This window comes from Hemicordylus capensis, chromosome 1 (genome assembly GCF_027244095.1).
Source record: "Hemicordylus capensis ecotype Gifberg chromosome 1, rHemCap1.1.pri, whole genome shotgun sequence".
NCBI classification, from domain to species: domain Eukaryota; kingdom Metazoa; phylum Chordata; class Lepidosauria; order Squamata; family Cordylidae; genus Hemicordylus; species Hemicordylus capensis.
In genome coordinates, this window is record NC_069657.1 from 202,601,712 (window position 1) to 202,627,944 (window position 26,233).

Here is a 26,233-nt window from a genome sequence, read left to right on the forward strand (position 1 = left end):
TTTTTAATAAAATGAAACCTAGAAGTTGCATTTTGCAGCCTTTATAAAACAGATTTTTAAATAGTACACTGAGTATATAAAACAGCCATCGCATAGGGCGGAGTCACCATAAATGCTTTGGTGGTACATAAATGGAGCGATGGCTGCCAGTCTGCCACATATTTCTTTCCAAGTTGCCAGTGGAACGCCTGCAGCTTCCTTTTAGCCTTCTAATCCAAATCCTTAACACAGATGAACAGCAACACTCAGCAAGTAAACTATACATCACACAACTGCATGGCGCCAGAAAGCAATCATGCTTTTCAACATCATGTTGACATTAACTACCTGGATAAACAACAACATTTAGGTATGCAGCTGTTAAAATTTTGCTCTCAGATGCTGAAACCAGAAACTTCTGTTCTACAGTCAGGGGCTTCAGCCATCATAGGAAGAAGAACCTCCCCGCTTGTTTCTCCAAAGGTTTCTCAAATCCTGACTGGCAACCACCCAAACCTGCTGATTTGAGTGGTAGCTCTTTATACACTTACAGGGGTTTTGTAAGCCATATTTCCTAATATTGTCAGAGTAACTTCTTGCCATGAAGTCAATATTTTCTTGGACATTCCTGTTAGACCTTGTTTCCAATGCTTTTGGTTCCTATCCTCCCTTTCCACTTGTGTTCTTCTGTTGAAAGCTTCTTTCACAGATACCAGCTGGAGTTCAAATCTCCAGAATCTCCAGATACTTATCTTTTCCAATAAAACATATGCCAAGATGAGGCCCACTGAACCAAGTCCAGCTGCCAGGCAGCTTGACCAGCCTGCTACCAACTATAGATTTTGAAAGACAAAACACAAAAAACTGCACACACAGAGGCAGATTTTAGCATTATTGCTTTTTAAAATTCATAATCCAGATTTATCCATCTGCTTCCTTTTGAGATTTACTTTCACAATTGCAACATGCAAACCTGTAAAATTCATCAATTTTCCACTTCACTAAGATTATTTGTTTTGTTTCACAGTTGTGGCACCATAGGCCTGAAATTTCTTTCAGGCAAACTGGTAGTCAAGCTGGGAAGCTAGCAGGCACTCGGTCAAGTGGATATGTGAGTGAGCAGGTAGGTTAATGTGTGGGTATGTGCACACAGACACTATGAAAGCAGCCCAGTCTGTACCTGACCAATGAACAAATTGAGACTGAGGAGTCAGGCCAAAGCCAGCAAGTTTATGAAACTAGGTAGAACGATATGGTCTTGCTTTGTGTTACCTGACCTCTGCTGAGCAGGTGGCCGCAATATCACCTTCTGGCCATCTGCAATGGTGGTGCTGAAGAGCAGCAGAAAGAAGGCTAGGAGCTTCTTCCTCTGCCAAGCCATCATAGCGGCACAAAGTATACAGCACTTGAGCCCCTCTACCAAAATATTGGAAATGGAACTCCTCATAGCATCTTATACCTAATATGGGCTTGCTAGAGCCTGATTTTACACTTCTTTAGATGACTGCCACCAACATTTCTAGCTGACTTTTTTGAAGATTGATGTTGCCTTTTTGTGCTGTACTATACAAGAATAACTAAATTTTTGTAGGAATGTATTTTCACTCTGATTTCAACTGTCTCATATTCTGTTTAATCCTTTAGTGGTTTTCCTCCAAGCATCCACCTCCAGCTTTTCTTAGATTGAAACGGGTAACTATAAATATATAATGAGGCTGTTCTCATGAGCAACCAAGCCCAGGCTTAAGCAGCCAAGCCTGGGCTTGGCTGCCCGTGAGAACCGCTGGGATTCAGCGCCAAACCCAGCTCTGAAGCCCAGAAATCAGAGCCTCCGTTAACAGAGCGAGCACACCCCTAACCCAGGCCCCGCCGGGACCATGTGTCAGCACGGGATGCTTGCAACCTGCACTGACACAGAGATAAGCGCCTAAAGTGCTGGTCTCCCGGGGGAATCCCCAAATGCATTATGGGATTTTCCCAGCCTCCAGGATGCTGCGCTGCTCACCACCATGGCAATCATGTGTGGTGGCATGGCGTGGCTGAGGCCAGTCTGGATCATCTGCAGGGAACCCTGCCTTCCCCCCACCCACCTGTGCGATTGTGTGAAAGGCTGGTAGAATACAGGAGGGGTTTACCATTGCCATCGCTTGTGCAGTATGAGATGATGCCTTTCAGCATCTTCCTATATCGCTGCTGCCCAATATAGGTGTTTCCCATAGTCTGGGAAACATACCAGTGGGGATTTGAACCAGCAACCTCTAGCTTGCTAATCAAGTCATTTCCCTGCTGCACCATTAGGTGACATGCCTATGTTGCATGCCTGGAAAATCAGTAGATCTCCCTGTTCTTGATTCCATGCTTCTGAAGCATGATGAATACATTATTTTTAATGTTGCGGTTACTATTGCAAAAACACTCCTCTGTGGAGAGCTCCTACACTGCATTGGAAATGTTTGGAAGTCAAGATCACTTGGATACGTTTTATGTCAGCATCTTTCCTCCATCAAGGCTGCTGATGCTAACATGGGCAGTATTCAAAGGATACTAACATCCATATATTATTGGTACACAGTGGAACCTAGGCACAGGAAACCAGATTTGCTGTATCAACCATACCACAAAGCTAGAGAAAAGACCATAGCTCTGTGGAAGAGCATCTATTTTGCATGCAGAATGTCCTAGGTTCAGTTCCTAGGATCTCCACATAGGGCTGGGAAATACCCATCTGAAACCCTGAGGAGCTACCGCCAGATAATGTAGGCAGTACTGAGCTAGATGGAGCAATGGTCTGACTTGGTATAAGGCAGCTTCCTATGTAATCTGTGTAATGTTTGAATTTCGCAAGAGAGGGAAAGATTTGCCTCAGAGACAGGATAGAAACAATCCCTGATAGGGCTCCACCCTTCCAAACCTTTCTACCATTCTAGTTATGGCAGATAGATTCTAAAATCATAGAGTTGCAGGAGACTCACTAGCCCTTGAAAGATCAGTCCATACAATCTAGACCACGGACAACCAAACCAGAGAGAGGATTACCATGCAGAAAGGAGTCTGCAGAGCAAACACTCTTGATCACTCCTTAGTGAGTTGGGGAAAACATATTCCATGGTAAGCAGGGGTGGAGCTAGGGGAGAGGGGGCCTATGTTCGCCCCTCTCCTGGGCAGCCCCTTGATGAGGGAGATAATGAAGAAAATAGGGAGGGGTGCATCTGGGGGGGGCCCTCAGAAGTTGGGGGCCCGGGTTCTTTGAACCTATCCATTCAATTATAGCTATGCCCCTGATGGTAAGGTCAATATACAAACAAACAAAAAACCAGACAGACAAGCAAAAACCGAAGAGAAACACCTTTGATTGGCCCCCTGAGCTTTGAACTACCAGTCAGATTCTAGTGTGTTGCTTTTTATGCTGGGGGAGTCATTCATGTGCATTGCCCAAGACGCTTCTGCACTCTTGAATGGGTTTGATTTCATGTGTCTGGACAAAATTACATGGGAACGAATTCTTAGATTTCCAGCTAATGCTGCCAGAAGCAGCATGAAAGGGAAAGGGAGTAAATGAAAGAGGACGATTCTATTACTGCTCCTGGACTAAAATTGGCTAAATCTGGTCACTGTCTTTGTTGGAGATAGACTATTGTGATCAATAGCAATTCCAAATGGAGATGCTGCCTACCAGCTAGACAGTAATTGCAGCATTCCCTGTACTTATAGTTGCTACTCCAAAGAGCAGAACCAGGTCTAGGACAATAAATTAATGTAGCAAATAAACTTTGCTACAAAGGGAGATAAAATCCCTATAAGTGGTACCTCTGTTTTTCAAGGTACCCCATAGTTAGTATTATAGTAGTAAGTTGGCCATGGGGGGGCCTGTTGACTAAGCACAAACTTACTCAAAGTTGGGGGAGATAGATAGATAGATAGATAGATAGATAGATAGATAGATAGATAGATAGATAGATAGATAGATATTTATGAATGATTTGGAAGACTAGATTGAGGACTAAATAGCACAAAAACTGAATGGCTAAATAGAAGGTGGGGACAGAGAAGAGAATAAGAAAATAATAAAGTTTACAGGTTCTGTGATTTCAAGTATTTATAAGATTAGAATGATGGCCTAGAACATCATATTATGTTTCCTCTTGCTACAAAAGTAGTTACAAGCAGAATTCATTCATAAGCACCACATCCTAATGTGTCATAATAAAATAAGGAAGACTTTCTATACCTTTTGTATGATGTTCATGCTGATGCAGGAGTGCTTTCAGGGACTCCGTATTCTCAAACTCTTGGGAATTCTGCAGAAACTCTTCAACTTGGTCGATTTTGATAGCAAACTGTTGAAGAGCCAAAAGTATGATGAAAATCACACTTCAGAAATGGCCTGACAACATACCACTGTAGGGCTTGGATCAAGCTCTCCAAAAGATGCCAAGCATTTCCAGCGATGATCAAGCATTATCTTCATTCTATAAATGACCTGAGGGCTAATATTCTTGCTCTTCTCTTCTAAAGTATGTAATAGTTATGGTTACATCAAGTACCTCATTGAGGTGAGGGAGGGAGGATTAGGGAAAGAGATGTACCCTTGGATGCCCAAGACATTATGTTGCATGCAGTTGGGATGACTGCTACTAGCCCCTGGCCCAGAAATCCTGAAGAGCAAATGGTTGGCCTATCACTTTACTTTCTTATGAATGTGTGGAAGCTAGCATTAGAGCACAACATAGGCAGCAATATTTCTGCCTAAAAGGTATGTCTAGACAAGACCACTTTAAATGCTCCTTGATCTCCTCTCTCAAATACTCTATAAGGCAGGAGCCAGCAACAAAAGTGTCACAGATGCCATCTAGCTAGCTAAGCAGTCGTCTTCATCATTTATTATTATCAAAGATCAGACACATACTAGCCAACTAAGCCTTTTTCTTACCCTGCATGCTTGTGCAATGTGCATTGCAGCTTCACCACATGACAGGTGGTGGAATCACCCTTGGTTATTTATTTATTTAGTTAGTTATTTGAAACATTTTATATACCACCCACTCCGAAGACTGGGCGGTGTACAAAAACATGCCAAACAAGACAGCATTGAAATTACACTCTAAATAAAACTAAAGTAACTAACAAAAAGGAAAAAGGAAAAGGAAAGGAAATAGGTAAACTACAGGGTAAAAGCCTGGCCTTTCACGGGTCCTAGTACCCTGAACCTCTCGGAAATCGGGGACCGACAAAAGGACCATCTGAGCAGATCTGACCAGACGGGTCATGTGGTTCGCAACATGCGTAAAGCGTTTCCATGCCAGCCTGTACATTCTTAGGGATTCTTAGGGACAGTTGGTGCTGATGCTGAAGGTATCCATGTGATTCAGGCAAATCATATGATGAGCAGCTTATGGCGCAACAGTTGCACAGAGGTTGTTCCCAGCAACTTATTTGTGATAAATATAACATGTTGATTGCCCCTTGCCAGGAGATTAGCCATTTCAAAAAGCTAAGGGAGAAGGATGGATATTTTTCTGGGAGGAAAATCTTAGCAAGTTGGATAAAGGCCAAAGAAGACCTGATGGGGGCAGCCACGTTTGTTTATTCAAATGTCCGTTCCAATTCATGTACAAAGTGGCCTGAGACGTTTGGTTTTTCACCTCAAAGGTGGCATGCAAATGAAGGGCACTGGATCTTCCCATCCCCTGCTCACCTCCATCAGTAGGACAAACCAGGCACTTTCTTCCAGTCTAGTTCATTTCAAGGACTAAAGCCAGCTTGGAAGAAAAACACCTGGAGTGACAGACTGCAAGGAGACTAAGTGGGAAGGGTTCACCTCCCCTCATGTGGCACCTTTTATTGTTAAGCTTAGATCCTCTGCCCCACATTATATGTGAATGGGGTAGACATGAACAACAAATGTGGCTGCCCTTGTCATATCTAATTGGGTCCAAAGGGCCATGGGTCATTTATTGCAAGGCCTATTATAGACAAAATAATTGCTGTTATGATGTTTGTAATATAAGAAGGATGCCAAGGCTTGACACTATCTGCATTTATTTCTAATCCAATAATGAGCATGGCACACTTCCAATTTATATTATGGTTAACAGAGAGTCCTAATAGAAAGAATCGTGAAAGGACAAAACTGCTCAAAGGCAAAATGTTCTATTATTTACTTGCTTGTTTATTTCCAGCCTGCCTTTAAAAAGGTGTCCAGAGCAGTTTAACAATCCATACAGTCATTAAAAATCACTCAGTGAAATCCAATATAAAACCAACCAAATCAGGCCAGAAGCAAACCACCTATCCACTTCAAAAGCTCTCTGGAATGAAATGTTTTAACCCATTTCTTAAGAAGGGGAGGGGAGGGAAGGGGAGGGGCCATATGGACCTCCCTAGGCAGGGAGTCCATAATTCGGGACCACTACTGAAAAGATTCCCAAATTCCTCAGGGCAATCAACCTACCTTCAGAAGGAAGTGGAACATATAGCAAGGCAAAAGCAGACAATCCTTTAGGTACCCTGGGCTCAGATATTTTAGAGTTTTAAAGGTCAAAACCAACACCTTGAATTGTACCTGAAAGCCAATTGTGAGCCAATGAAGTTGCCTAAGGACAGGTATTATAAGCTCCGTACAGTAGGTACCAGTGAATTACCTTTCTGCCACATTCTGGACCAATTGTAGTATCCAAAAGGTCTTGGTCATGACACATAAGGTATATTACAGCAGAGGTCACCAACCTGTGGTACTCCAGATGCTGCTGAATTGCAACTCCCATCATCCCCAGTCACACTAAATGGTAGCTGGGGATGATGGGATTTGTAGTTCAGGAACATCTGGAGTACCACAGTTTGGAAACCTGTGTTACTTCACATTATAACATTACATTGAAAACCCCTAAGAAATATTTTGCCAAGTCCCAATTTGGCATGTTTCATGAATTAATCACCTTTATCCTACCTAATAGTAAGGGTTTGGGTTTTTGTCATACTGGGATGACTTCTGTTGGAGGCTCTCCTATAGAGGGTGCTCTCACTTACTTACTCACACACGCATACACAGCATGGCCAATATCCTCAAGAGGGTCAACGGATCTTTGTGCAAGGTAGTAGTTATCTCAATGACACCTGTCTTTATATACCTTTTGCTATTTTCTAATCTCACACTGCATTTTTAAACGGCCAAATATCCAGCAGCTTTGCCCTTTCTCTGCTAAGTAAAATTGCTAAAGTAAAAAATAATAATAATAAAGCAAACCTCTGAAGTTCAGAATGTTGAAACTTCAGATGAAATTAAGAAAGATGATGAAAAATAAGTCTTCTGTTCTGGCTGCTTTTCCTCATGTTCCACCCTGTTTTTATTATCTTTATGATATAAAACAAATCCATTATCCTTCAACATTTGGGATTTGACTTCTGATTTTCATTAAAGAATATCCTTGAGATGAAGCTTGCACTTTATCATAATAAAACAAAGATTACACATAATCACATCTTGTCATTTAAAGCAAAACATTCCAGTGAGAAATTTCCAGTATTTCCATTTTACGTGAATATGACATTTCCCATTTGTCCCTTGTGCAGATATTTTATGACATAACAAGGCCTGAGCCTTGGTCCCACTCCTGCTGCCTTGCAGTACTCTGGCCAGGAAAACAATGTATAGCTAACTCCCTGCCAGTCTTTTTAGGCTTCTGCTCAGAAGAATCCCTTCACCCTGCTCAAAGGAATCCCATGGCCAGGGGAGTAACTATAATAGGGCAAGGAGAGACTGGGGGCCCACTGCCCTGGGGGGCCCCCAGAGGCAAGTCACCCACCCGGGCTTCCTTCAGTTGTATTCATCCTCCGAAATTGATGTGAGTATAAGACCTGGAGCTACTAGAACAGCATATCTTTCTCTAGTACCATTAAATGGCTTGCATCGTCCACATACTATGCTTTTTGTTACCACTATTCAGCCTCATTTAAGATTTCTTTACTTCATAAGCTGAGCTTCAGTGAGGGGGGGGCATTTTAAAATCTTGTCTCTGGGCCCACTACAACCTTGCTACACCCCTGCCCATGGCGGCGGCTGCAGGAGTGGCGGCAGGAACTAGAAACATGAGCCCCTTTGGAATCTTGCCACCTTCCATTAGGGCCACAGTTCTCAAACAGCGGGTGGTGGTCCAGCACTGCTCAGCAAACAAGTTGGGGTGGGAAAGGATGGGAGCTCATTCTTCTACCCCAAACGAGTAGAATGGAAGGCCTTTGACTAGAGAAGAGAAAGATTCTTCGGAAGTGTATGATCTTTTAAATTTACTTTTGGTGAACTATGCTGTCTAGCTCAGCTCCGAATGCAAGAAGTGGTGAGCCAGTGTGTAACTGGAGGAGCAATTATGCCTCAGGGCCAATGTATATTCAGCAGAAAACATGGGCCAGAAATCCTGGCCACGGCTTCTCCACTGCAAAGCTATGGCAGAAGGTTGCAAATGGCAGGGAAGAAGTGGCACGTGTGTGGGCGGGGAGCGGGGGGTGTTTAACCATTCATCTGCCCACCTTTTTCTTCAAAATACCCCTCACCAGCATTTCCTCCAAGCCTGTCCCCAGATGCATGGCTTGTGTGTCATCTGGGGGAAAGCAGCTGAAGGGTTGTAAGGAAAGAACAGCAGGTGGGAGAATTCTTCACTCTAAATGATTTCCGCCCTCTTCTTTTGTTTTGCAGTGAAGAAGTGACAGGCAGCTGGGATCCCTCCGGCCCATTTTTGCTATTGAAAGTGTCATTCAGCCTGCAGGGCATCTTGCTTTTAAAACCTCCTGCATCTGAGGCAAGGGCTTGATCAGGGATAAGCAGAGCTTTGGCAGTCAGAACTAGAAATGTGCAAATAAATTTGAGCTCGAGTGATTTGAACTCAAATTGAATCACTCCTAGAATAAAGGGCCTAATTCAAGTTCGAATGTAATCTGCCCCATTTCTAGTGTTTCGTATGAAAAGTGGCATCTTGGAGGGCTTGCTGATTGGTTTTCTGGCACTGGCTTCCCATTGGCTTGAGAACGCCTTGCTTCTTGGTTGGCTTGTTATCATACAAATCAAGTGTTTTCATGGGCAACTGTGCCCCCATTGGCTGGGAGGAGGGAGCAAGGAGGGCAGAGGCCAAAGGAGGAATTTTAAAAATGTATTTAAGGGTCTCCTTGGAGGCAGAGAGCCATTTGTGCCTTAGGAGATAAGGATCAGAGAGACACTATAGCAGCAGAAGCACTGGAAGCAGAGGCTGGTGGTGGTGGTGGTGATGGTGGCCTGCCTGCGTGGCCCAGTGAGTGGAGAAAGAGACAGAGAGTGCCTCCTGGGCCTATCTGTCCCTCTCATCCCCTGCCCTCTTAATTTTCAATGCCAACAATTGGCTGCTGGTACCAGTGGCATACCTAGGTAATTTTAGAGTCCGGACTTGAAGGGCTTCGGAGACCCTCCCACCGCCACGAGGCCCCCACTTAAAAAAAAAAAATTAAGAAAGAAAAAGAGAGGAGAGTTCCCTTTCATCAAAACTGTTACCTTTACCCAGGGAAGGAGGGTGGGATGGGATGCAGTGGTGGCAGCTGCGGCTGCAGGGAGGTTGGGGGGAGCCAAGAGGGGAGAGTTTCCCCTTTTACCAGGATAGAGGGTGGTGAGCTCCTTCCAGCTCCCCTCCCTCCTCCCAAGTGACTGCATGGGCTCACGCCTCTGCTAAGCAGCCCGTTTCCATCCTTCCTCCATGTGGAGGAAGCAGGGAGGTGAGAGGCTGATGCAGTCACTTGGGAGGGGAGCTGGAAGGAGCCTGCTGCCCTCCATCCCAGTAAAAGGGGAAATTCTCCCCTCCTCACCCCCACTCACTCCCCCCACCTTTGCTACAGCTGCTGCATGCCCTGGGCAAAGGGGGAAAGTTTCCCCTCACACATCCCCTTCCTACAGATGAGGGCTGGTGCGCTGGGGCTGGGTTTGGAGGCCCCCCGGAACAGGATTTGGAGCCCCTCCACAAGACAGAGGCCATGAGGGCTGGTACGCTAGGACTGGGTGGGTGATTTGGAGGCCCCCCGAGACAGGATTTGGAGCCTCTCCACAAGACAGAGGCCATGAGCCAGTGCCCCCAAGTCTGGTGATAAGAGCGCAATTTTAAAAAATTGTACCAGCAAGCCCCACCAGTTTTAACTGGGCACTGCTTTCAATTTTTGCTTGTAGCCAGACCACAGTGGCTTTACTAAATGGGGTGCTGTGATGACCCCCCATCCCCCTTTTTTAGTTTTACCAGCAGCCCCCACGTGGCTTTAACTGGGTGTTGCTTTGAATCCCCCCCCCACTTTCTGTGCATTTTTCTTCTTGTTGTTTGTGGCCCCCAGTGGCTTTAATAACTGGGAACTTTGCTTTCCCCCTCCCTTTTACAGCCCCAAGCTGCACCTTTGCTGCTGCTGTATGTGTGCCTGGTGGATTCATTTTTTTGTTTTTGTAGGCTGGTGTGTTCTGTCTGGTGCCCAGCCTGTCGGGTTCTCCCCATTTCCCTTGGGGGGGGGGGTTGTTTGTTGTTGTTTTGATTGTTTGGGTGGGTGGGTGCAGAGGTGCAGCTAGGTAATTCTGGAGCCTGGACCTAAAGGACTTTGGAGGGGCCCCCCTCCCCTGCAAATTAAGCATCATCATGCTCTGCCAGGCAACCACACCACCCAGGACAGGCTAAAAAGGATTTGGGGGCCGCCAGGGTCTGTGGAGGCCCTGGACTTCAACCCCACAAGTCCAAGAGTAAGAGTGCCTCTGGGTGGGTGCCTGACTGGTCCCCACCTGCCCTCCCCCAAGCTGGTGTCTGCTCGGCCCAAGAGTGCATCGGAGAGCAACACCTGGCAGACTCCAGCAAAAGAACCCTAACCCCAGCAAAAGACAGTAACCCCACTGCCCCAGTCAGTTTATAGAACATATAGAGTTCTTTATATAGGGCCTAGTTTGGAAAATGTAGGGCAGGAGAGTTGGGTTTGGGTTAGAGAGAGGCCACAGTAATCCCCTGCCCATTGCCTTCTCTTTGACTTTGCCCATTGCCTTCCCTTTGTTGCTCGGTCCCCTCAAAAAAAAGAAAAGTGCTGCCCCGCCTCAAATAAAGCCTGCTTCTTCTTTTTTGGGGGGAGGGGGTTTGATTTTTCTAGTTTCTGTGTGTGGAACATGGAGCATAAATAGACCACCCCCAGACCCATACATCCTTAAAGGCACTTCTCTCTCCACCATCAGTGTTTTTAAAACCTCAAGATGTCCAGGAGGTTGCGAAGCACAGCCAGGAGCAGAGTGGCAGGCAGAGGGAAGGGTGATGCTGCTGGGTCATGGTGGGTGACAGCAAGAGGGGTCTACTCCATGAGTCGACCCCACTCATGTAATTTTGTGCAGGCTCTCCTTTCCAGAGGAGCCTAGTCCTGCCACACAGCTCCCTGTGATGGCTGAGATAGAATTTATTTATTTTTATTGTTAAATTTATATACCGCCTTTCATTAAAAACAACCCCGAGGCGGTTTACAAAAGTTAAAAAACATACAATAAAAATGCACAATTAAAAATATTAAGCTAAAAATATGAAACGTCTGATTTAAAATATATAAAATTGAGGGGGGCCCCTCCCATGTCAGGAAAGATGCTCCTCCCATGGCAGCAGAGAGGGAGATGTCATCAGCTGCTTGAGCAGCCAAATCACTCTCTCCATCCTCCCCAAACCCTGTTGGCAGCGCAAACCTGCCCCCCCCCCCACAACTGGCAGAGACTGAGAAGGAACAGGAGCAGCTGCTTCCTAGACCTTCTCAGCCCCGGATGCAGGGAGATGGTGTTGGTGGCCCACAGAATGAACCTGCAGCCTCAGTACGACCACCACCACCACCAAAACAGCCCTGGACAGATAGCAGCCTGGTGTGGGACCACTTTGAGCTCTGCCATGGTGACCCACACCATAGGGCTGCCTGAATCCACTGCGGGACACAGGTCAGTCAGGGTAAGGACCCCAAGCATCTTATGATGACAAGGATTCTGCAGCACTTGCGATGGCTTCACCCAGAAGTCCATACTCCTGTAGGCAGCAATGAGCCTGGTGTAGTGACAAGTAGTGGCAGGGCAACTCAAGTAGCACCAGGGCACCAGCTCCCAAGCAGGAGAAGTTGCCTGTGTGATAGGTGCAGTCAGTGGGCAAGTGGTCTGGTCACCCAGAGCCTCCTCTCATCACCCAGGCCATTGGGGAGATGATCGCTTTGGATGACCAGCTATTCAAGTTCGCCAGCTTATGCCAGCTGCTCCAACTGCTCGTCCCCAACTACAACATCCCCTCATGCACCACTTTCAGCAGATGGTGCCCTTCCTGTACTGGGCATGAAGGGAAGCCATGTTGGGGCTGTTGCATGCAGCAGTGCCTGACACCAGCGCGCACGTCACTGCGGATCTCTGGACCGGCCCCAGTAGGAGGCATACGGCTTTCCTGTCCCTCATGGTGCACTGGGGGGGGGGCAGGAGAGTGAAGGGACATCTGCTGGTGGTGGCGTGGCTAGCCCCTCCCATGCAGCAAAGCACAGGTGGGCTGTGCTGCATGTGGAAGTGCTGGACACTGATCACACGGCAGATGAGATGATGGAGGCCATGGATCGCCAGGTGGTGGGGGGAGTTTGTCTGGATAGTGAAACCTTTGCCAAGGGTTTAAGGTCACCAGCAATACTGCCAACATAATTAAGGTAGCTGAGCATGGCCAGTTTGTGTCCATGTGTTTTGTGTCACACACTCTGAACTTGGCCGTGCAGGATGCGCTTGGCCCTTCTGGGGCTGCGGCCGGGCAAGACATCTCCACTGAAGGCCCAGGGCACCATCCTGTTACTGCCATGGCTGCTCTTGTGCAGAGTTGTCACAAGATAGCAGTTTTCTTCCACCAGAGTGAAAAAGGTAGGCAGATGCTCAAGGAGAGGCATTTTGAGCCGGGCCTGAACACCTGATCCATCAGGATATTCCAACCCGGTGGAACTCCACCTTCTCTTGCTCTGGCAGCTGCAGTAGCAAGGGGCAGCCATCCATGACCTAGCAAGGAGGCATGGCTTGGAAGTGTGTGACCTATCCAACCAGGAATGGGTGCTTCTTTCTGAGGTTGTCTTGGCACTCGAGTCATTATTTGTTGCCACAAACAGCTTGTGTGCCAAGACAGCAATGCTGAGCCAGACTTTGCCCGCTGCTCTTTGCCTAGAGAAATGATGGGTGAGATCCAGTCCACACTGACCCCTGTGGAAGCAATCACTTTGGCAGGTCGACTGAGTACTGGAGTTGTGAATCGGCTCAAGACACCCTTGTGTGCATTGGCAGTGCATGTTTTGTCCTGCCTATATGACCCAAGGATGAAGGGCACAGCAGTCACCTCTGCCCAGCTGCCCAGGTGGAGGGACTTCCTGGTTAAAGAGGTTAGGCAAGCTGAGGAGATTGGGGAACAACCCAGATGAGGGTGCTGTAGTGCCCACTGCTAGTGTGCAGTCAACCCCTAGTAGCAGCATCACCACTGCTTCCCAGTCAAGCAGAATGGTGTCCCTGGCAGGGCCAAGTGAGCTGGCAGTTCTGCTTCCATGTTCCATCTGGTGATTCATGGAGGGGTTCTTTAGCACCTTGCCAAGGGTATGGGAGGAGCCCACCGAGCCCTGCAGCAATGCTGAACAGTGTGCACGCTGCAGTACCTGCAGGCACCAGTGGCAGGCTGGGAGATGGAGCCAATCCAGTTTTGGGCAACACATCACCAAGTCTGACTGGATTTGGTTCCTCTTGTGCCTACCAACAAGCATCCAGAACAAGAGGGTATTTTCTATGGCTGGGGACATGGTGACATCCCATCATGAATGCATGGATTCTGATGTGGGGGAGTGGCTGGTTTTCCTGTAGGCCAACCTCCTGCTGGGCTAGCCTGAGCAAACCATGGAGGATGAGTGACTCATGGGCATCCCCAACCACTGCAACACCACTGGCAGCTTGCCCCACCTTGGCCAACCAAACCCAAACCCAGATGTGTCACAGTCTGTCCATTAGTGCTGCTGACACACACCACCTCCAAGGCTGATGATGAGATAGATTAGTGCCCTGAGCCCAGGGTGTAATCTAGGGATGTGCGAAACGTTTCGGGTACAAAATGTTTTGTACTCGAAACAGGCTGCTTCGGGTGTTTTGTAGACAAAACAAAATGCCCATTTTCCAAATCTGAAAGTTTTGTACACAAAACAAAACTTCCCTGTTTCGGCTACAAAACGTTTTGTTGTTTTGGACCTCCATTTTGTGGCGATCTCTGAATCAGTCTCCATTTTGTGTTTGACATCTCTGAATGGGCACTACCACCCCAACCCACTAGTTTTGCCCCGGGGCTGTTTTTTAAAAATCCAAAACATTTCGGATTTGGATTTTGCAATTTCGAACAAAGAACAAAATTGGGGTGTTTCGGATTGGCTGATTTTGAACAAAGAACAAAATGGGGGTGTTTCAGATTCAGGCCAAACACAAAACAGAAAACAAAACAAAACGCACAACCCTATCAGACACGGTCAAGGCAGAGATGTATGCTGGAGAATAAGAGAAGAAACAAGATTTCTTCTCATGGTATAAACTGTGTTTCTTTGTCATATCACTGGTCCATCAGGCCATGACTACTCTGTCATTCTGTTTCTCTGTGGCAGGCAGGCAGGATGGAAGGAAGGTTTGATTTTGTGGTTTTCTCAGCACTAAGTATAATATGCTTGCTGTGCTATTGCTCGCTGTTAACTATCTGGTTTTGCTGGATCTCAGATTGACAAAGGCAGAACTTGAATGCCTTCCTTCCTTGAGTTATGGTTTGGTCTGTTTGTGAGATGGTGATGTGGTGAGAAATGGACAGTTGCAGCTCAGCTCTATGTGTCTGTGTGTAATATTTTCTTTGTGACTGCTGTGATGAGTTCCATATCTGGTCTTGAGACTAACTTATGCTTCAAGAACTGCTCTGCTCTACTCTGCAATCTTCATTCTTCATTACAAAGTGTACTAAGTCAAAAGGTAGCTGATTGTGTTCTAATTGAGCTTATGGCTATGCTTGCTAGCTGCTAAGGGTGCTGCTGTGGCAGTTGTTGCAATGCTAAGGAGTCATAATTGTGTGTGAGAGAGTAACTTGTGCTAATGGTGTTACTGCAGTGCAGGAACTGTTGCTGGAAGTGGATTCTGGGTCAGTGATTCTTTTTTGGCCATTTCTGGACTGTGTGTTTGGCAAAATGTGGTGTTCTGTGTTGGGAGGGACTGTGTGCTTGTGTTCTGCAGTATTTTTCAAAGCAAGGTTGTAAAATTTGTGCACTCTGCATGTTTCGACCATAGGGAAGAATGGGAAACCCCAAACACCCCATTGTTTCCCATGGGTAGGTCATAGGGACACCAAAGTGAGTTGGTTGGTAGAGTATGATGGGTGCTACCTACCACCCAACCCAAATAAGAAATGGGCAAGTGGTCAATTTTTTTTAACCTTTCCCCCCAAACCCCATAGAATTCTATGTGGGTTTTTTGGAGGGGAGATAATTTTTTTAAAAAAAAATCACCTGCTTGCCCATTTCTTGTTTGGGTTGAGTGGTAGGTAGCATCCATCATGCTCTACCAACCATCTCACTTTGGTGTCCATAGGGAACAATGGGGTGATTAGTGTTCCCCATAGTTCCCTATGGCCAGATCACTTGATTCATTCAAGATGATTTGTTGAAACAGCCAGCAATGGCCATTCTTTCAATGAATCAATTTGAATATTTTGCTATTTGATTCAAGTGCGAATCGCATTGCAAAATACAAGTCTTGCACACCCCTAGTTATATCACTTCACAAGATATAATCTAAAATCAATCATTCCCCTTCAAGGAAAAGTGGAAATGCAGCTGAGATTATCCTCCTTTTCTTTCCCTCTAGTATAATGAAGGAATGCAAAAAACCAGAAATGGAATCCTTTTGGATACTATAGACTTTTCTTAAGAATTAGGTAGCATTTGATTTTTGCATACAAACCTCCAGGGCATTTTCAAAAAAATCTGAAGTAAGTTTCAAAAGCATCCTGCGCTTCTCTAGAACAACAACCAGGGAATCCCAAGCATCTCCCAGTGTCTCCGCCATGGCATCATACAACTGTCCTTGATCTTTGTTTTCTGCTGCAGTTTTGTCTGCTTCACGTAACAGGTCGCAAACTTGGTCTTCCATAGGCTGAAAAAGAGGGGAAAGAATGTGAACATTTTTAAAGCTGTGAATGCCCATTTAATTACTACTGCAAGTCTTGTCAAAACTGCATGAATAAACTGAATGGTTGGTTGGTTGGTTGGTTGACTGGAAAGATTTTAATCCTTCCTTTCCATCAAATTATTTCAAAGACAGAATACAAATTAAAAGGAAAAATAAACTATACAACAATACAAACATAAACGCAGCAGGGTAGACAGCAATGGCGCAATGAACCACTAAAAGAAGCTAGCGCACAAAACAATACAAGAAGGATCTCCCCAGATGGCCTTACAGGATGGGTAGGACTGAATGAGTGCAGGTGGTCCTTGAGATACTTCAGTGGAATAGATCTAACAGTAGAGCTCTTTTGCTTAAGCTGTTCTAGATCTGGACACAATTCAACAAAAGTTAGTTGTGACTAGTTTCCATTAGAGATAATGGCTGACATCCTGACTACTGAAGAGTTCAGACGAATGCTGCACTGGTGCTAGCGTGTGTAGGTTTTGAAAACTTCCCCTTCCCCCAGAAGCCCTCAGTTTCACCCAAAAATACACCCCTGAGGGCTGCACAACCCTTAGGACATATTTTAGGTTCTTTCTGGGAAAGGAGAGGTTGTCAAAATTAGCTGAGTCAGTTGAAGTTTTCAGAAGCACTGTTCTTCTCTTGTTGCACCAGTGCTTCAAGAGTTGGGATATCAGCTTTCAATAGAACGTTATCGTGGCTAACTGTTGTTGGACTGTGTCCAGGGTGGCCAGAACCTAAGGGGTATACGCGTGAGTCAAATGGGCCATAACCCAAAATTTGGCTTTAAAAAAGCCAAATCTGGCAACAGAGCTGTGTACCTGGCATGCAAACCAGAATATCAGAGTTAACTTATTTTAAAGCAAGAGGATGTTTCTAGTTCTCATACTTGTTAGCAGGGGCGTAGCTATAATTGGGCAAACGTGTTCAAAGAACCCGAGCCGTGCCCAATCAGGAGCCACCATTTGCGGCCCTGACACGCCCCCCGCATCTGATGTCAGATGCAGGGGCGGTAGATTAGCTCCTGAGCGGGGGCCGCGCGGCCCCTTCGGGAGCTAAGACTGGTGCTGCGTTCACAACGCAGCCCAGAAGCGGCTCTTGAAGAGCTGCTCCTGGGCTGCACTGCGAACGCAGCACCAGCCTTTGTCGAATTGCCAAAGGGGCCATGCGGCCCCTTCAGCAGTTAAGCTGCTTCTCCCGAACGGAGCCTCAAGGCTCGTTCGGGAGCCAGACCACGCCCCCGTGTCTGACGTCAGACGTGGGGGGCATGGCTATCCCCTGCGTCTGATGTCAGACGCAGGGGGCGGGGCTATCGGGGCGCCCACCGCAGCCGCACATGGGCTAGCTACACCCCTGCTTGTTAGAAAGGCATTTGATTTTTTGCAGAAGGCTGCAGTGGTCATGAAATGGAGAGTTTAATTGACCTGCATTACTACCACCCTCTTCTCTATGGCACTCTATTACAACCCACATGTCTCTATATTATAAAGGAAATGAGACCATCACTGAGGACTTTATAGTTACCAGATACAAAGGAGGATAGGGCTGCTAAACAAAGAACTGTACCTTTAACAGTGTAATGGGAGGAATTTCAGCAGTAACAAGTTTTGTCACCCCTGCATATCAAACTGCACCCGCCAGAATTCCATCTTCTGCACATTCTATGGGGAGCAGCCATAACTCACTGGTAGAACACGTGCTTTGCAAGTCCCAGGTTCAATCCCTGACAACTCCAGTTAAAAGTTTATGTGGTTGCAGGGCTGGAAAAGATCACTGCCTAAGACATTAGAAATGCTGCCAGTCAGAGCAGACAATACTAGATTAGATGAATCAGCAGTCTGACTCAGTACAAGGCAGCTCCACTTGTATGTATGTACACAGCTATTAGTTAATGGCGGGAGCCTCCTTTGCATTTAGTTACCATAGATCCTGCAGCAGTTGGAATCAAAGAATGTGAACGGTGTTGTGGAACAAGCTCTAATGGTTACATTCTTCAAATAGAACTAGTATATAAGTTTGCATCAGAATAAGCTCTTTGACTTTCTGTTCTTTTACTGTCTTCACCATAAAGAGTAACAAGTGGGGCATTTTCTATTCATTTTGAAATCTTCAGAGTGCCTTAGAGAGAGATTTGATTTATGTTTGGCTATTTTCATCTTGAGTCTTTATCATGACAATGGATGAATGAAGTGCCAATTTCTGCTGTTACATTTGGTGCTATCAGTAAGAATGTATAATGAAAAGAGGAACCTGTAATAGGCAAATTAAAGTCTAGGATAACTCATTCTCCTGATGCAGACTGTAATAAGAACTGAAGATAGGAAGATTTGAAATTCTCCTGATAGAGGCTGAACTGAGAATAGGAAATAATAGAACACTAATTCATCATTGCGCTAAATGCAGAATCATAATCTCCAGATTCTCCCCAGCCACCGCCCACGTATCCTCTGTGCCGGTGATAGGTTGCATTTGAATAGGCTGCTCATCTGTCCTCGCTAAAAGAAATGCTAGGGGAAACACTTTCCAAAAATAATGGTACTATTGTTGCTTAATTTTAAAAAGAGATTAATAGTTGTATGTAAAATAAAAAATGAAGAAAGGGTCACTGATTATTAATTAGTATTTGAAATATGAACTATGTACAAACAAAAAACAAATAGGCGAAGCTGAAGCTAAGATTTCCTCCAAACATTAATCTTTATTGGTAGTGCACTGAAATACATAGATGCATGTTATTAGCATTAGGGTTATTTGAGCATCCCAAAACAGTATCTTTTCAGATTCTAGAAGCATCTGTTCCAGGGCTACCACACAAGGATTCTATGCAGAGGTGCAACCATTTCCCTATCAGTTCAGGGTGGATTTATCTCCGGCCTGCAGAACCTATGGCCACTAACACCAAATACAACCTACTGAGGAATCAAGAAACCATCTGTTTTTGCTTCTAGCCCTGAGATTACCAAAGTCAAAGGATTTGACAAGAACCTGGAAAGCCATAATACATAGCTGGTGAGCTACATTCAGCTTCATGGCTGTGCAGATCTGACTGAGCCTTAGCGTAGCAGTAGATTCTTCCGATTTTTATATGTTGGATATGGAGTTCCAGTGCATCAGCCTTTTGCACCAACTATCCTAATGACCACTAGGGGCATTGGGAGTAGAGATAGTGAGTAAGGGTCTCCCTAGCTGTTCTACCTGTCTCTAGTCTATGACCCCTGATTGGACTCTTCAGGTATTTCCTGTCACAATCCTTCCTTTCCTTTTAGAGAGTAGATGGAAACATCTCCTCTCTCTCTCTCTCTCATAGTTCTATAGATTAGGATTAGGTCTTTCTTATCCAAAGTGTACTTCACCAATAAATATTTAGTATTTAGTCCTACAAGTGTCTTCTCCATGTGTCTTCTCTAAATAACTGCAACAACTAAACTCTGCAACCACTCTGTAATTGGAGTGGGTAGTTTCTTTAGTGCTCTGCTAATTAACTGGGAGTAAAAATTACAACCCACAACATTATATTGGAAACACTTCCGTAATGAGCTCATTTTGATGTTGCTGAAATTGGCTAATGGTTCTAAAAACATTGCCTCTTGAACATAGCACATATGATTGCTATTAGCTGCAATGGAGAATATTATTGGCTCATGATAGCTTTTATTGTTTATGATAATAAAAGTTATATGATTAAATATAATTTGATTCCATTTCAAATGAATGCTAGTGGTTAAGTTCACACAGAAAACTTTAAAATAGAATTTGTCTTGCAAAGCCATCATCTGAACACTGTTTTGCCTTGTATTTTCCAAATGAATTCATGTTCATTGTCTTTCATTTATCTCAGCCTGAATTCCAGAAGCGGGGAAAAGATAGGGTTTTTAAAAAAAAACTTTTAATGTGGTGATTAAATGTGGTATTAAACTAAACTAAACCTCTGTGTGTGTGTGTGTGTGTGTGTGTGTGTGTGTGTGTTTGGCTATAAGTTCTCAAGATGGTTTAGAATAATTTGTCCTGAAATTACCATCAAATCATTTGGGTGGCCACAGGCAAAATTAAACAAAGAGCAGTGAGGACAAATTAGGCTGGGGACTGTTAGGACAACACTGGAGAAGGAAAAGACATTGAAGAGAAAAGCTGCAAAATAACAATGATAATGTGTTTGCAACAAGTGCTGAAAACTGGAGGTGGTTTTCTACACTTGTGGAAAAAAACACAAAACATGGTAAGCAGTTTTGGCCTAATAAAAACAGTAAAACAGCTAAGTGGCACAGAGTAAAATGGAAATTAAAAGCAGACCTGTAAAAATTCCCTACTCCCTAGAGCCTGATGGAACAGGAAAGCTTTACATGGTTTTCCAACAATCCTTAAAGAGCCAGACCTGTGCTTATCCTGAGGAAGAGAGCTCTAAAAGGAAATGCTACTGAATTGAGATGTCAGAAAGAAAGACCTTCAGTACCAGAGATAAGAGGGGAAATGGTTGATAAGAACGGAGCTGAGAGACATATACAAAATGTGCTCAGCATCAATTTTAAATTTCTGACCATTAAAATGAGTATCATCATAATGGCTTTATACAGTATTTGTGACATAGAACAGCTTGGATAAAGCAGGCTAATTTGACAGGAATATTTCAATAGGGAAGGTCCTATTCAAGAGGCTGGATTAGACCATTGTCAGGCCCCTTTCTAAGCCTCTCATCCTATGACTTTCATTGTTGAACCCAGTTCATTCTAAAACAAATTGCTGAAGGACGAAGAGGAACTGGCCTAGCACCATCACCATCACGTCTGACATTTAGCACAGTGTTAGGAACAGGGGCGTAGCAAGGTTGGAGTGGGCCCAGAGACAAGATTTTAAAATGCCCCCCCCCACACTCAAAGTCCAGGGCCTCCACACACCCCAGGCCCCAAGGATTTAAGTCTGATATTCCAAAATAAGTATGCTGCCTGGAAATACATTTCACTGAATACACACACGCACACGTCACAATATATAGTGATATACATTGAGTACTATACATTTGTATTACTTTTAATGCCTAGAACACACTAGAAAGATGAATTATTAAAATGGGCCCCTCGCTGCAGATTAGCAAAGGAGACTTTCAACCATGCAGGGTGAACCTATGTTTGTTTTCTCAGAATTCTGAACAAATTCAGTCAAGTTTGATTGCAGGAGGTTTTTCACAGGAGGCTTTTAAAGCCCTTTAAGACACATCTCCTCTGGAATGGAGGTGCTGCATTCACATGTTGGCCAGATTTACCCTGAAGTCCCTGCAAGTTATTGGGGAGCAGTTCACACACAAGAAAAATAAAATAAAAGCACCACACATGCTTCACAGTTCTCACTCAGACCTTCTGGGTTGCAAAACAACTTGAACATAAGTGCATTTATAAATGAATGAATGAATAAATAAAATTAATAAAATACTGTTCCAGAAGTTTTTGCAATTTTCTGCCATGAAACAAGCCACTTATAGGACTTTTTAGATAGTTTTTTTTAAGTCAGCAAATTTTCCAAGCTGTTTCAAAATAAATATTCAGAGACTTCTCGGTCCCTCCCCCCCCCCCATATCCAAGCCCTATGGCAAGCAGATCCCTATATATGGGGGGGGGGGGGGCGGGAAAGGTAACCACAAAAAGGAGTTCACACTCTACCTGGCAAATGCTGGTCTGGGTTGAGCAGGGCAGCAAGGGGTCTTCTGCTGCAGAGAACACTCTGGCTGCCTCCTCCTTCCTGGCTGGCTTGGGCCCTACTCGAGTTCAGGCTTCACTGCGGCCTACAAGGAGGCCTCAGTGGAAGCCCCGCCCACCCGCCGATCAGCTGAGAGGCGGGAGAAAAGGCGCTCTTTGCAGGCAGCTTGCTACTTAGATTGCTGGCCAGGAGGACAAGCGGGAGAGAGGGCGAACAGGGCAAGTGGCTGAGGGGACTTGGGGCTGGGCAGGGGGCAATGGGGAGTCATGTGAGGTGTCTCTGGGGGGCCCCTCCAGGCAGTGGGGCCCCCAGACAACTGTCTCCCCTTGCCCTATCATTGTTACGCGCCTGGTTAGGAAGGCAGAGCAGAAGCTAACTTGCAGAGAGGCTGCTGCAGTGTGTTGCTGAGTCCCAGACTTTGCACACAGGGAGAAGGGGGAAGCAATTTTTGCTGCTCTCCCCTCTCTCCAAAAGTACTTTTTGGCTTCCTGGAATTCGTCCCTGAGGGTCATGCAGCCTGCACAGGATGTCAGCCAATAAAAGATAAATTAATAGATACTATTATAATAATAAATAATAATAAATAAATAATGCTTGTCAACCAAAAAAAGTTCTCAAAGTGGCTTATATAGAAAAAGAATAATAATAAGTTGATGGTTCTCTATCCCAAAAGGGCTTGCAATCTAAAACTAAATAAATAAATAAATACAGGGGACACACCAGCCGCTGCCACTGGGAGGAATGCTAAGCTGGTTTGAATAGGTCTAAGTTTGATATAAGCATTAAGAGAGCCGCCGGTCTAAAGAGGTGCCTCTTGGCCCAGTTGGCAGTTAGTGTAGTAATTAAGACCATGAGCTATGGTCTGGGATGTGGCCTTAGGCAAGACCTCTTCCCCATATTACATCCCCTGTCTATAATATGAGGAGAATAATATTGCCCAATTTTACAGGGCTGCCTGTGTAATAGGATTTTGCAATGGTAGCATTTTGAACATGGAAATCCTTCTCTTAATGCTCCATTTTCTAGGAACCTGATCAGAGGGAAGGAATCCTGAACACACCAGTAAAAGGAGGGGTCCTGCTCTTACAAACAGCTGCACACACGGAAGTAGGAGAAACCTACTTCCTGTAGCAATGAGACAGTTCATCTGAACCGGCCCTTAATGTTAAAGGGGGGGGGGGGAAGGTTGCTAGTGGGCTGAGAAATTCATTAGAATTTTTTAGGCTGCTTCTTAATTGCAGAAATTCCCCTCCCCAATTATCTTCACCAAATTCTCAGGCAAGGAAAATGGGATCATTTTGGACCAGCCCTATCGTTAATAGCCATTGGCAGAAATAAAATCCAGGATTCTGTCCAATCCTTTTAAAAAGCCATCTAAGCAAGTGGTTATCACTGCATCTTGTGAATGTTGCATTACACATTTGTTAAGTAAGTGATTCATAAATACTGTGCCAAGACTACCAAACAGTCATGGAAACCTTTTCTATAGGTTGCCAGGTTGTCAACTAAGGATTCTAGAGACAATGCAGTATGTGGACGTAGATGGTTTTTCATACACCTCAGAGACCAGACAGACAGGTGGGCTCCACTTGGGAATCACAATACTAAACAGGCAGCTGCAGTCTACTCTAACTGGCTCAATCAAATTCCAAGTTCCATCAAACTCTAGCCAAGTTGCCCATGATCATTTATGTTTTAGGCATCCCTCCTCATACAATTAAAAATTCAGATTAAGCATACTAAAAAGAAATTTGCACTATTAATTGCACATTGACTGTTATTTATACAATGCTGGTAAAATCAGTGGTAAAGCTCATAATGTGCTATTTCTTTCTGATGCTGCTAATTATGCTAACAAAATTTGTTTCTAAGCTTCTGGTGTGCTGAATCTCAATGAGCAATTTATTTTTTAATTGGAAGCTATTTGCCAATAGGTAAATGGGCACGTTTGGCCATTATGTGCTTCTCTTGTTAGGAAGAACAGCCTATGAATTCAATAAATATATTTCAAGTCAGCCAATTTGTTTCCAATGCCAGCTGTTCCTCTTGCTATTCATTACATTTCGCACACAGAGCAAGTCAGAAGCTGACATTTATGTGCTTTCGAAACAGACCTAGGTATTGATTTGCAAAAACGTATCTTGGAACTTCAGCTAGCCTGTTCACCAGAGGATTTTAAAGGCCATTTCAGTGAAAGCATAACATTAAGAGGTGGAAGCATTTGTTACCATGAATATACGCTCAAGGGCAGACTCAAGACATATTTCAAACTAGTATAAATGGAAAGGATGCTGTGAATACTTGTACAAGCTGTTGCTTGCTGTGTCTTTAAGGATTTACTCTTCACAATAGCACACACAAACACAAGACCAACTAAGTCAGAGTTTTGGTAACTGAGCTGGCCCCCCGAGAGTGGGGCGGGGGCACTCTCAGCTGCTGGACAGATTATCATTAAACTCCATTAGCCTTCTTACATGTAAAAATACAATGATGTGAAAGCCAACTAAGCTAATCCCCCTTTAAATTAATCACAGCAATATCTTCCGTATAGCCTTTTTGTAATTAAAACGGTCTTTTTGGTAAATTTCTGCAAACAGGCAATGAGAAGTACACTTTGTTAAGCATACCATTTTTTTAAAAAAATGCAGGTAATTAGGTAACTGGGCTTGCAGCTTCCATAGATAAAAGCTTTGCTAAAGACACCATTAGGGTTGCTAAACTATTTATATACTGTCTTTCCTAGCATAAAATTATCTCATTTCAGCTCAACATAGAAAAGGCACTTAGAATTTTATAACTATCAGTAATTTTAGGATTAACAGGATTATGTTCTAGGATATGGCTGGGCGAATAGTGGAAGAGATGCTACTGAACACAGTGAAGTAGTAACAATATTTCTAAATCTTTGCCAGAATAATCTGAGTTGTTAGAAATCCCTTTGCATATTATGAGTCAATTTGTTCATCAAGAATCTATTGGCTAGGATCCAAGACCTCACATTCAAAGGCTTCTTCTCTGGTCCTGAACTAGTTTCATAAATCCTGATTAAACTAAAAATTACATATAACAGAAGAAACATTTGTCTGGTTTTTAAGGGGCAGTGGTCCCTTTGTGCAGTCTAATCTGCATTTCCACATCCATTCTACTCATTGAACTGTGATGAACATAAAGTCAGTTGTTCATATCAGCATTTCCTGTAGTCCAAGCCCCAATTTTCAGCCAATCTATGCTGACATTCAGCTGCACTGTCATATTCTGGACAATGTCCAGAATAAAGATTCTGACCTGATCTGAGCTGCACTGTCATAAGCTAACACAGCAGGAATGGTGGGCAAAGCCCTAAGTAAGCCAGCCAGGCACCTTTACTGGAGATGATCAGATCTACAATGTTATTGTAACTGTACAAGCATTCGTTATAATGTTTTTTTAAATAGATACTACTATATGATAGCACAGAACTCTGGGAAGATCAGAGTGGAAAGTTAGAGTGGAAACTCTAGAAAGTGGTAGAATAACCTTTGAGTTCCCAAAATGCTAGCTGGCACTCGCACAACTCCTTCAGTTCAAGGCAGCACAACTAAAAGTCAGCATAGCTTGCTGCAAAAGCACACTTTCCACAGTGTGAGGTGCTTGTTTGAATGGCCTCTCAATCCAACCCCAGCTGAGAGCAAAAGGAGCCCTATAGTTCAGAGAAGGGAAGGTGGCTATCCATAGATAGCCTACTCAGTGTTCTTGCTTTTCATCTTTTCCCCTCAGTGTCCCTTCTCCCTCATAACACCTCCCCCAAGTAGGTTTTCCACACACCCAGCACTGGAAAACATTGCTCTGTGTGCCGGTTGACCACTGATAGTGTCTGAACTGCAGTTGCTTAAAATATCTTTACAGTACACAAGGGCATCAGGGGGCACATTGTACAGTGATAACATAAGTGCTATCACAAGGTCACTTGGAAGTTATCCTAAGGGATCGTTTTCAAAGTTCACACACTGAGCTGTGAGCCACTTTGTAATAGATTGTGCCACAAGAACTTAATTTACAAGCTGTGTGAAAAGCTCATTATTCTGGGCAAATCAGCTTAATAATGCACATTGAGCAGAGTCCAAGTCCAGTACAGAATCAAAGCGGCTCAAGTCAATCTATTTCAAATAATCCTAATTTAAACCAAGACTACATATGGCACAGATAAAATAGATATCCAGCAATTAGAGAATCCAATTTAATTTCTTTGGACAATATAATTTGCATTCTAACCTTCTGTTTGCTCTCTTGATTCCCTGAACTGTGATGAACTAGATGTGGGGCCAAACTAGATGTGATATTAATCACATTGTATGGCTGGCCCTATTTCTTTCTAATGTAAATAGC

The 26,233-nt window shown here is 44.4% G+C and overlaps 1 protein-coding gene across 9 annotated transcripts in view; it reads right to left on the reverse strand.

The window, feature by feature from the left end:
- CCDC141 (coiled-coil domain containing 141) overlaps positions 1-26,233 on the reverse strand; it is a 219,678-nt gene that overhangs the window by 159,690 nt on the left and 33,755 nt on the right. For 8 of the 9 annotated variants that reach the window (XM_053269076.1, XM_053269067.1, XM_053269057.1 and 5 more), the window contains 2 exons: positions 15,953-16,144; positions 4,208-4,316 (listed from right to left, as the gene is read on the reverse strand). In XM_053269076.1, the coding sequence (XP_053125051.1) occupies positions 4,208-4,316; positions 15,953-16,144 (301 nt within the window). Of the gene's footprint in view, positions 1-4,207; positions 4,317-15,952; positions 16,145-21,831; positions 21,937-26,233 lie in introns of those variants that run through there. The other variant, XM_053269091.1, reaches the window with a different exon arrangement.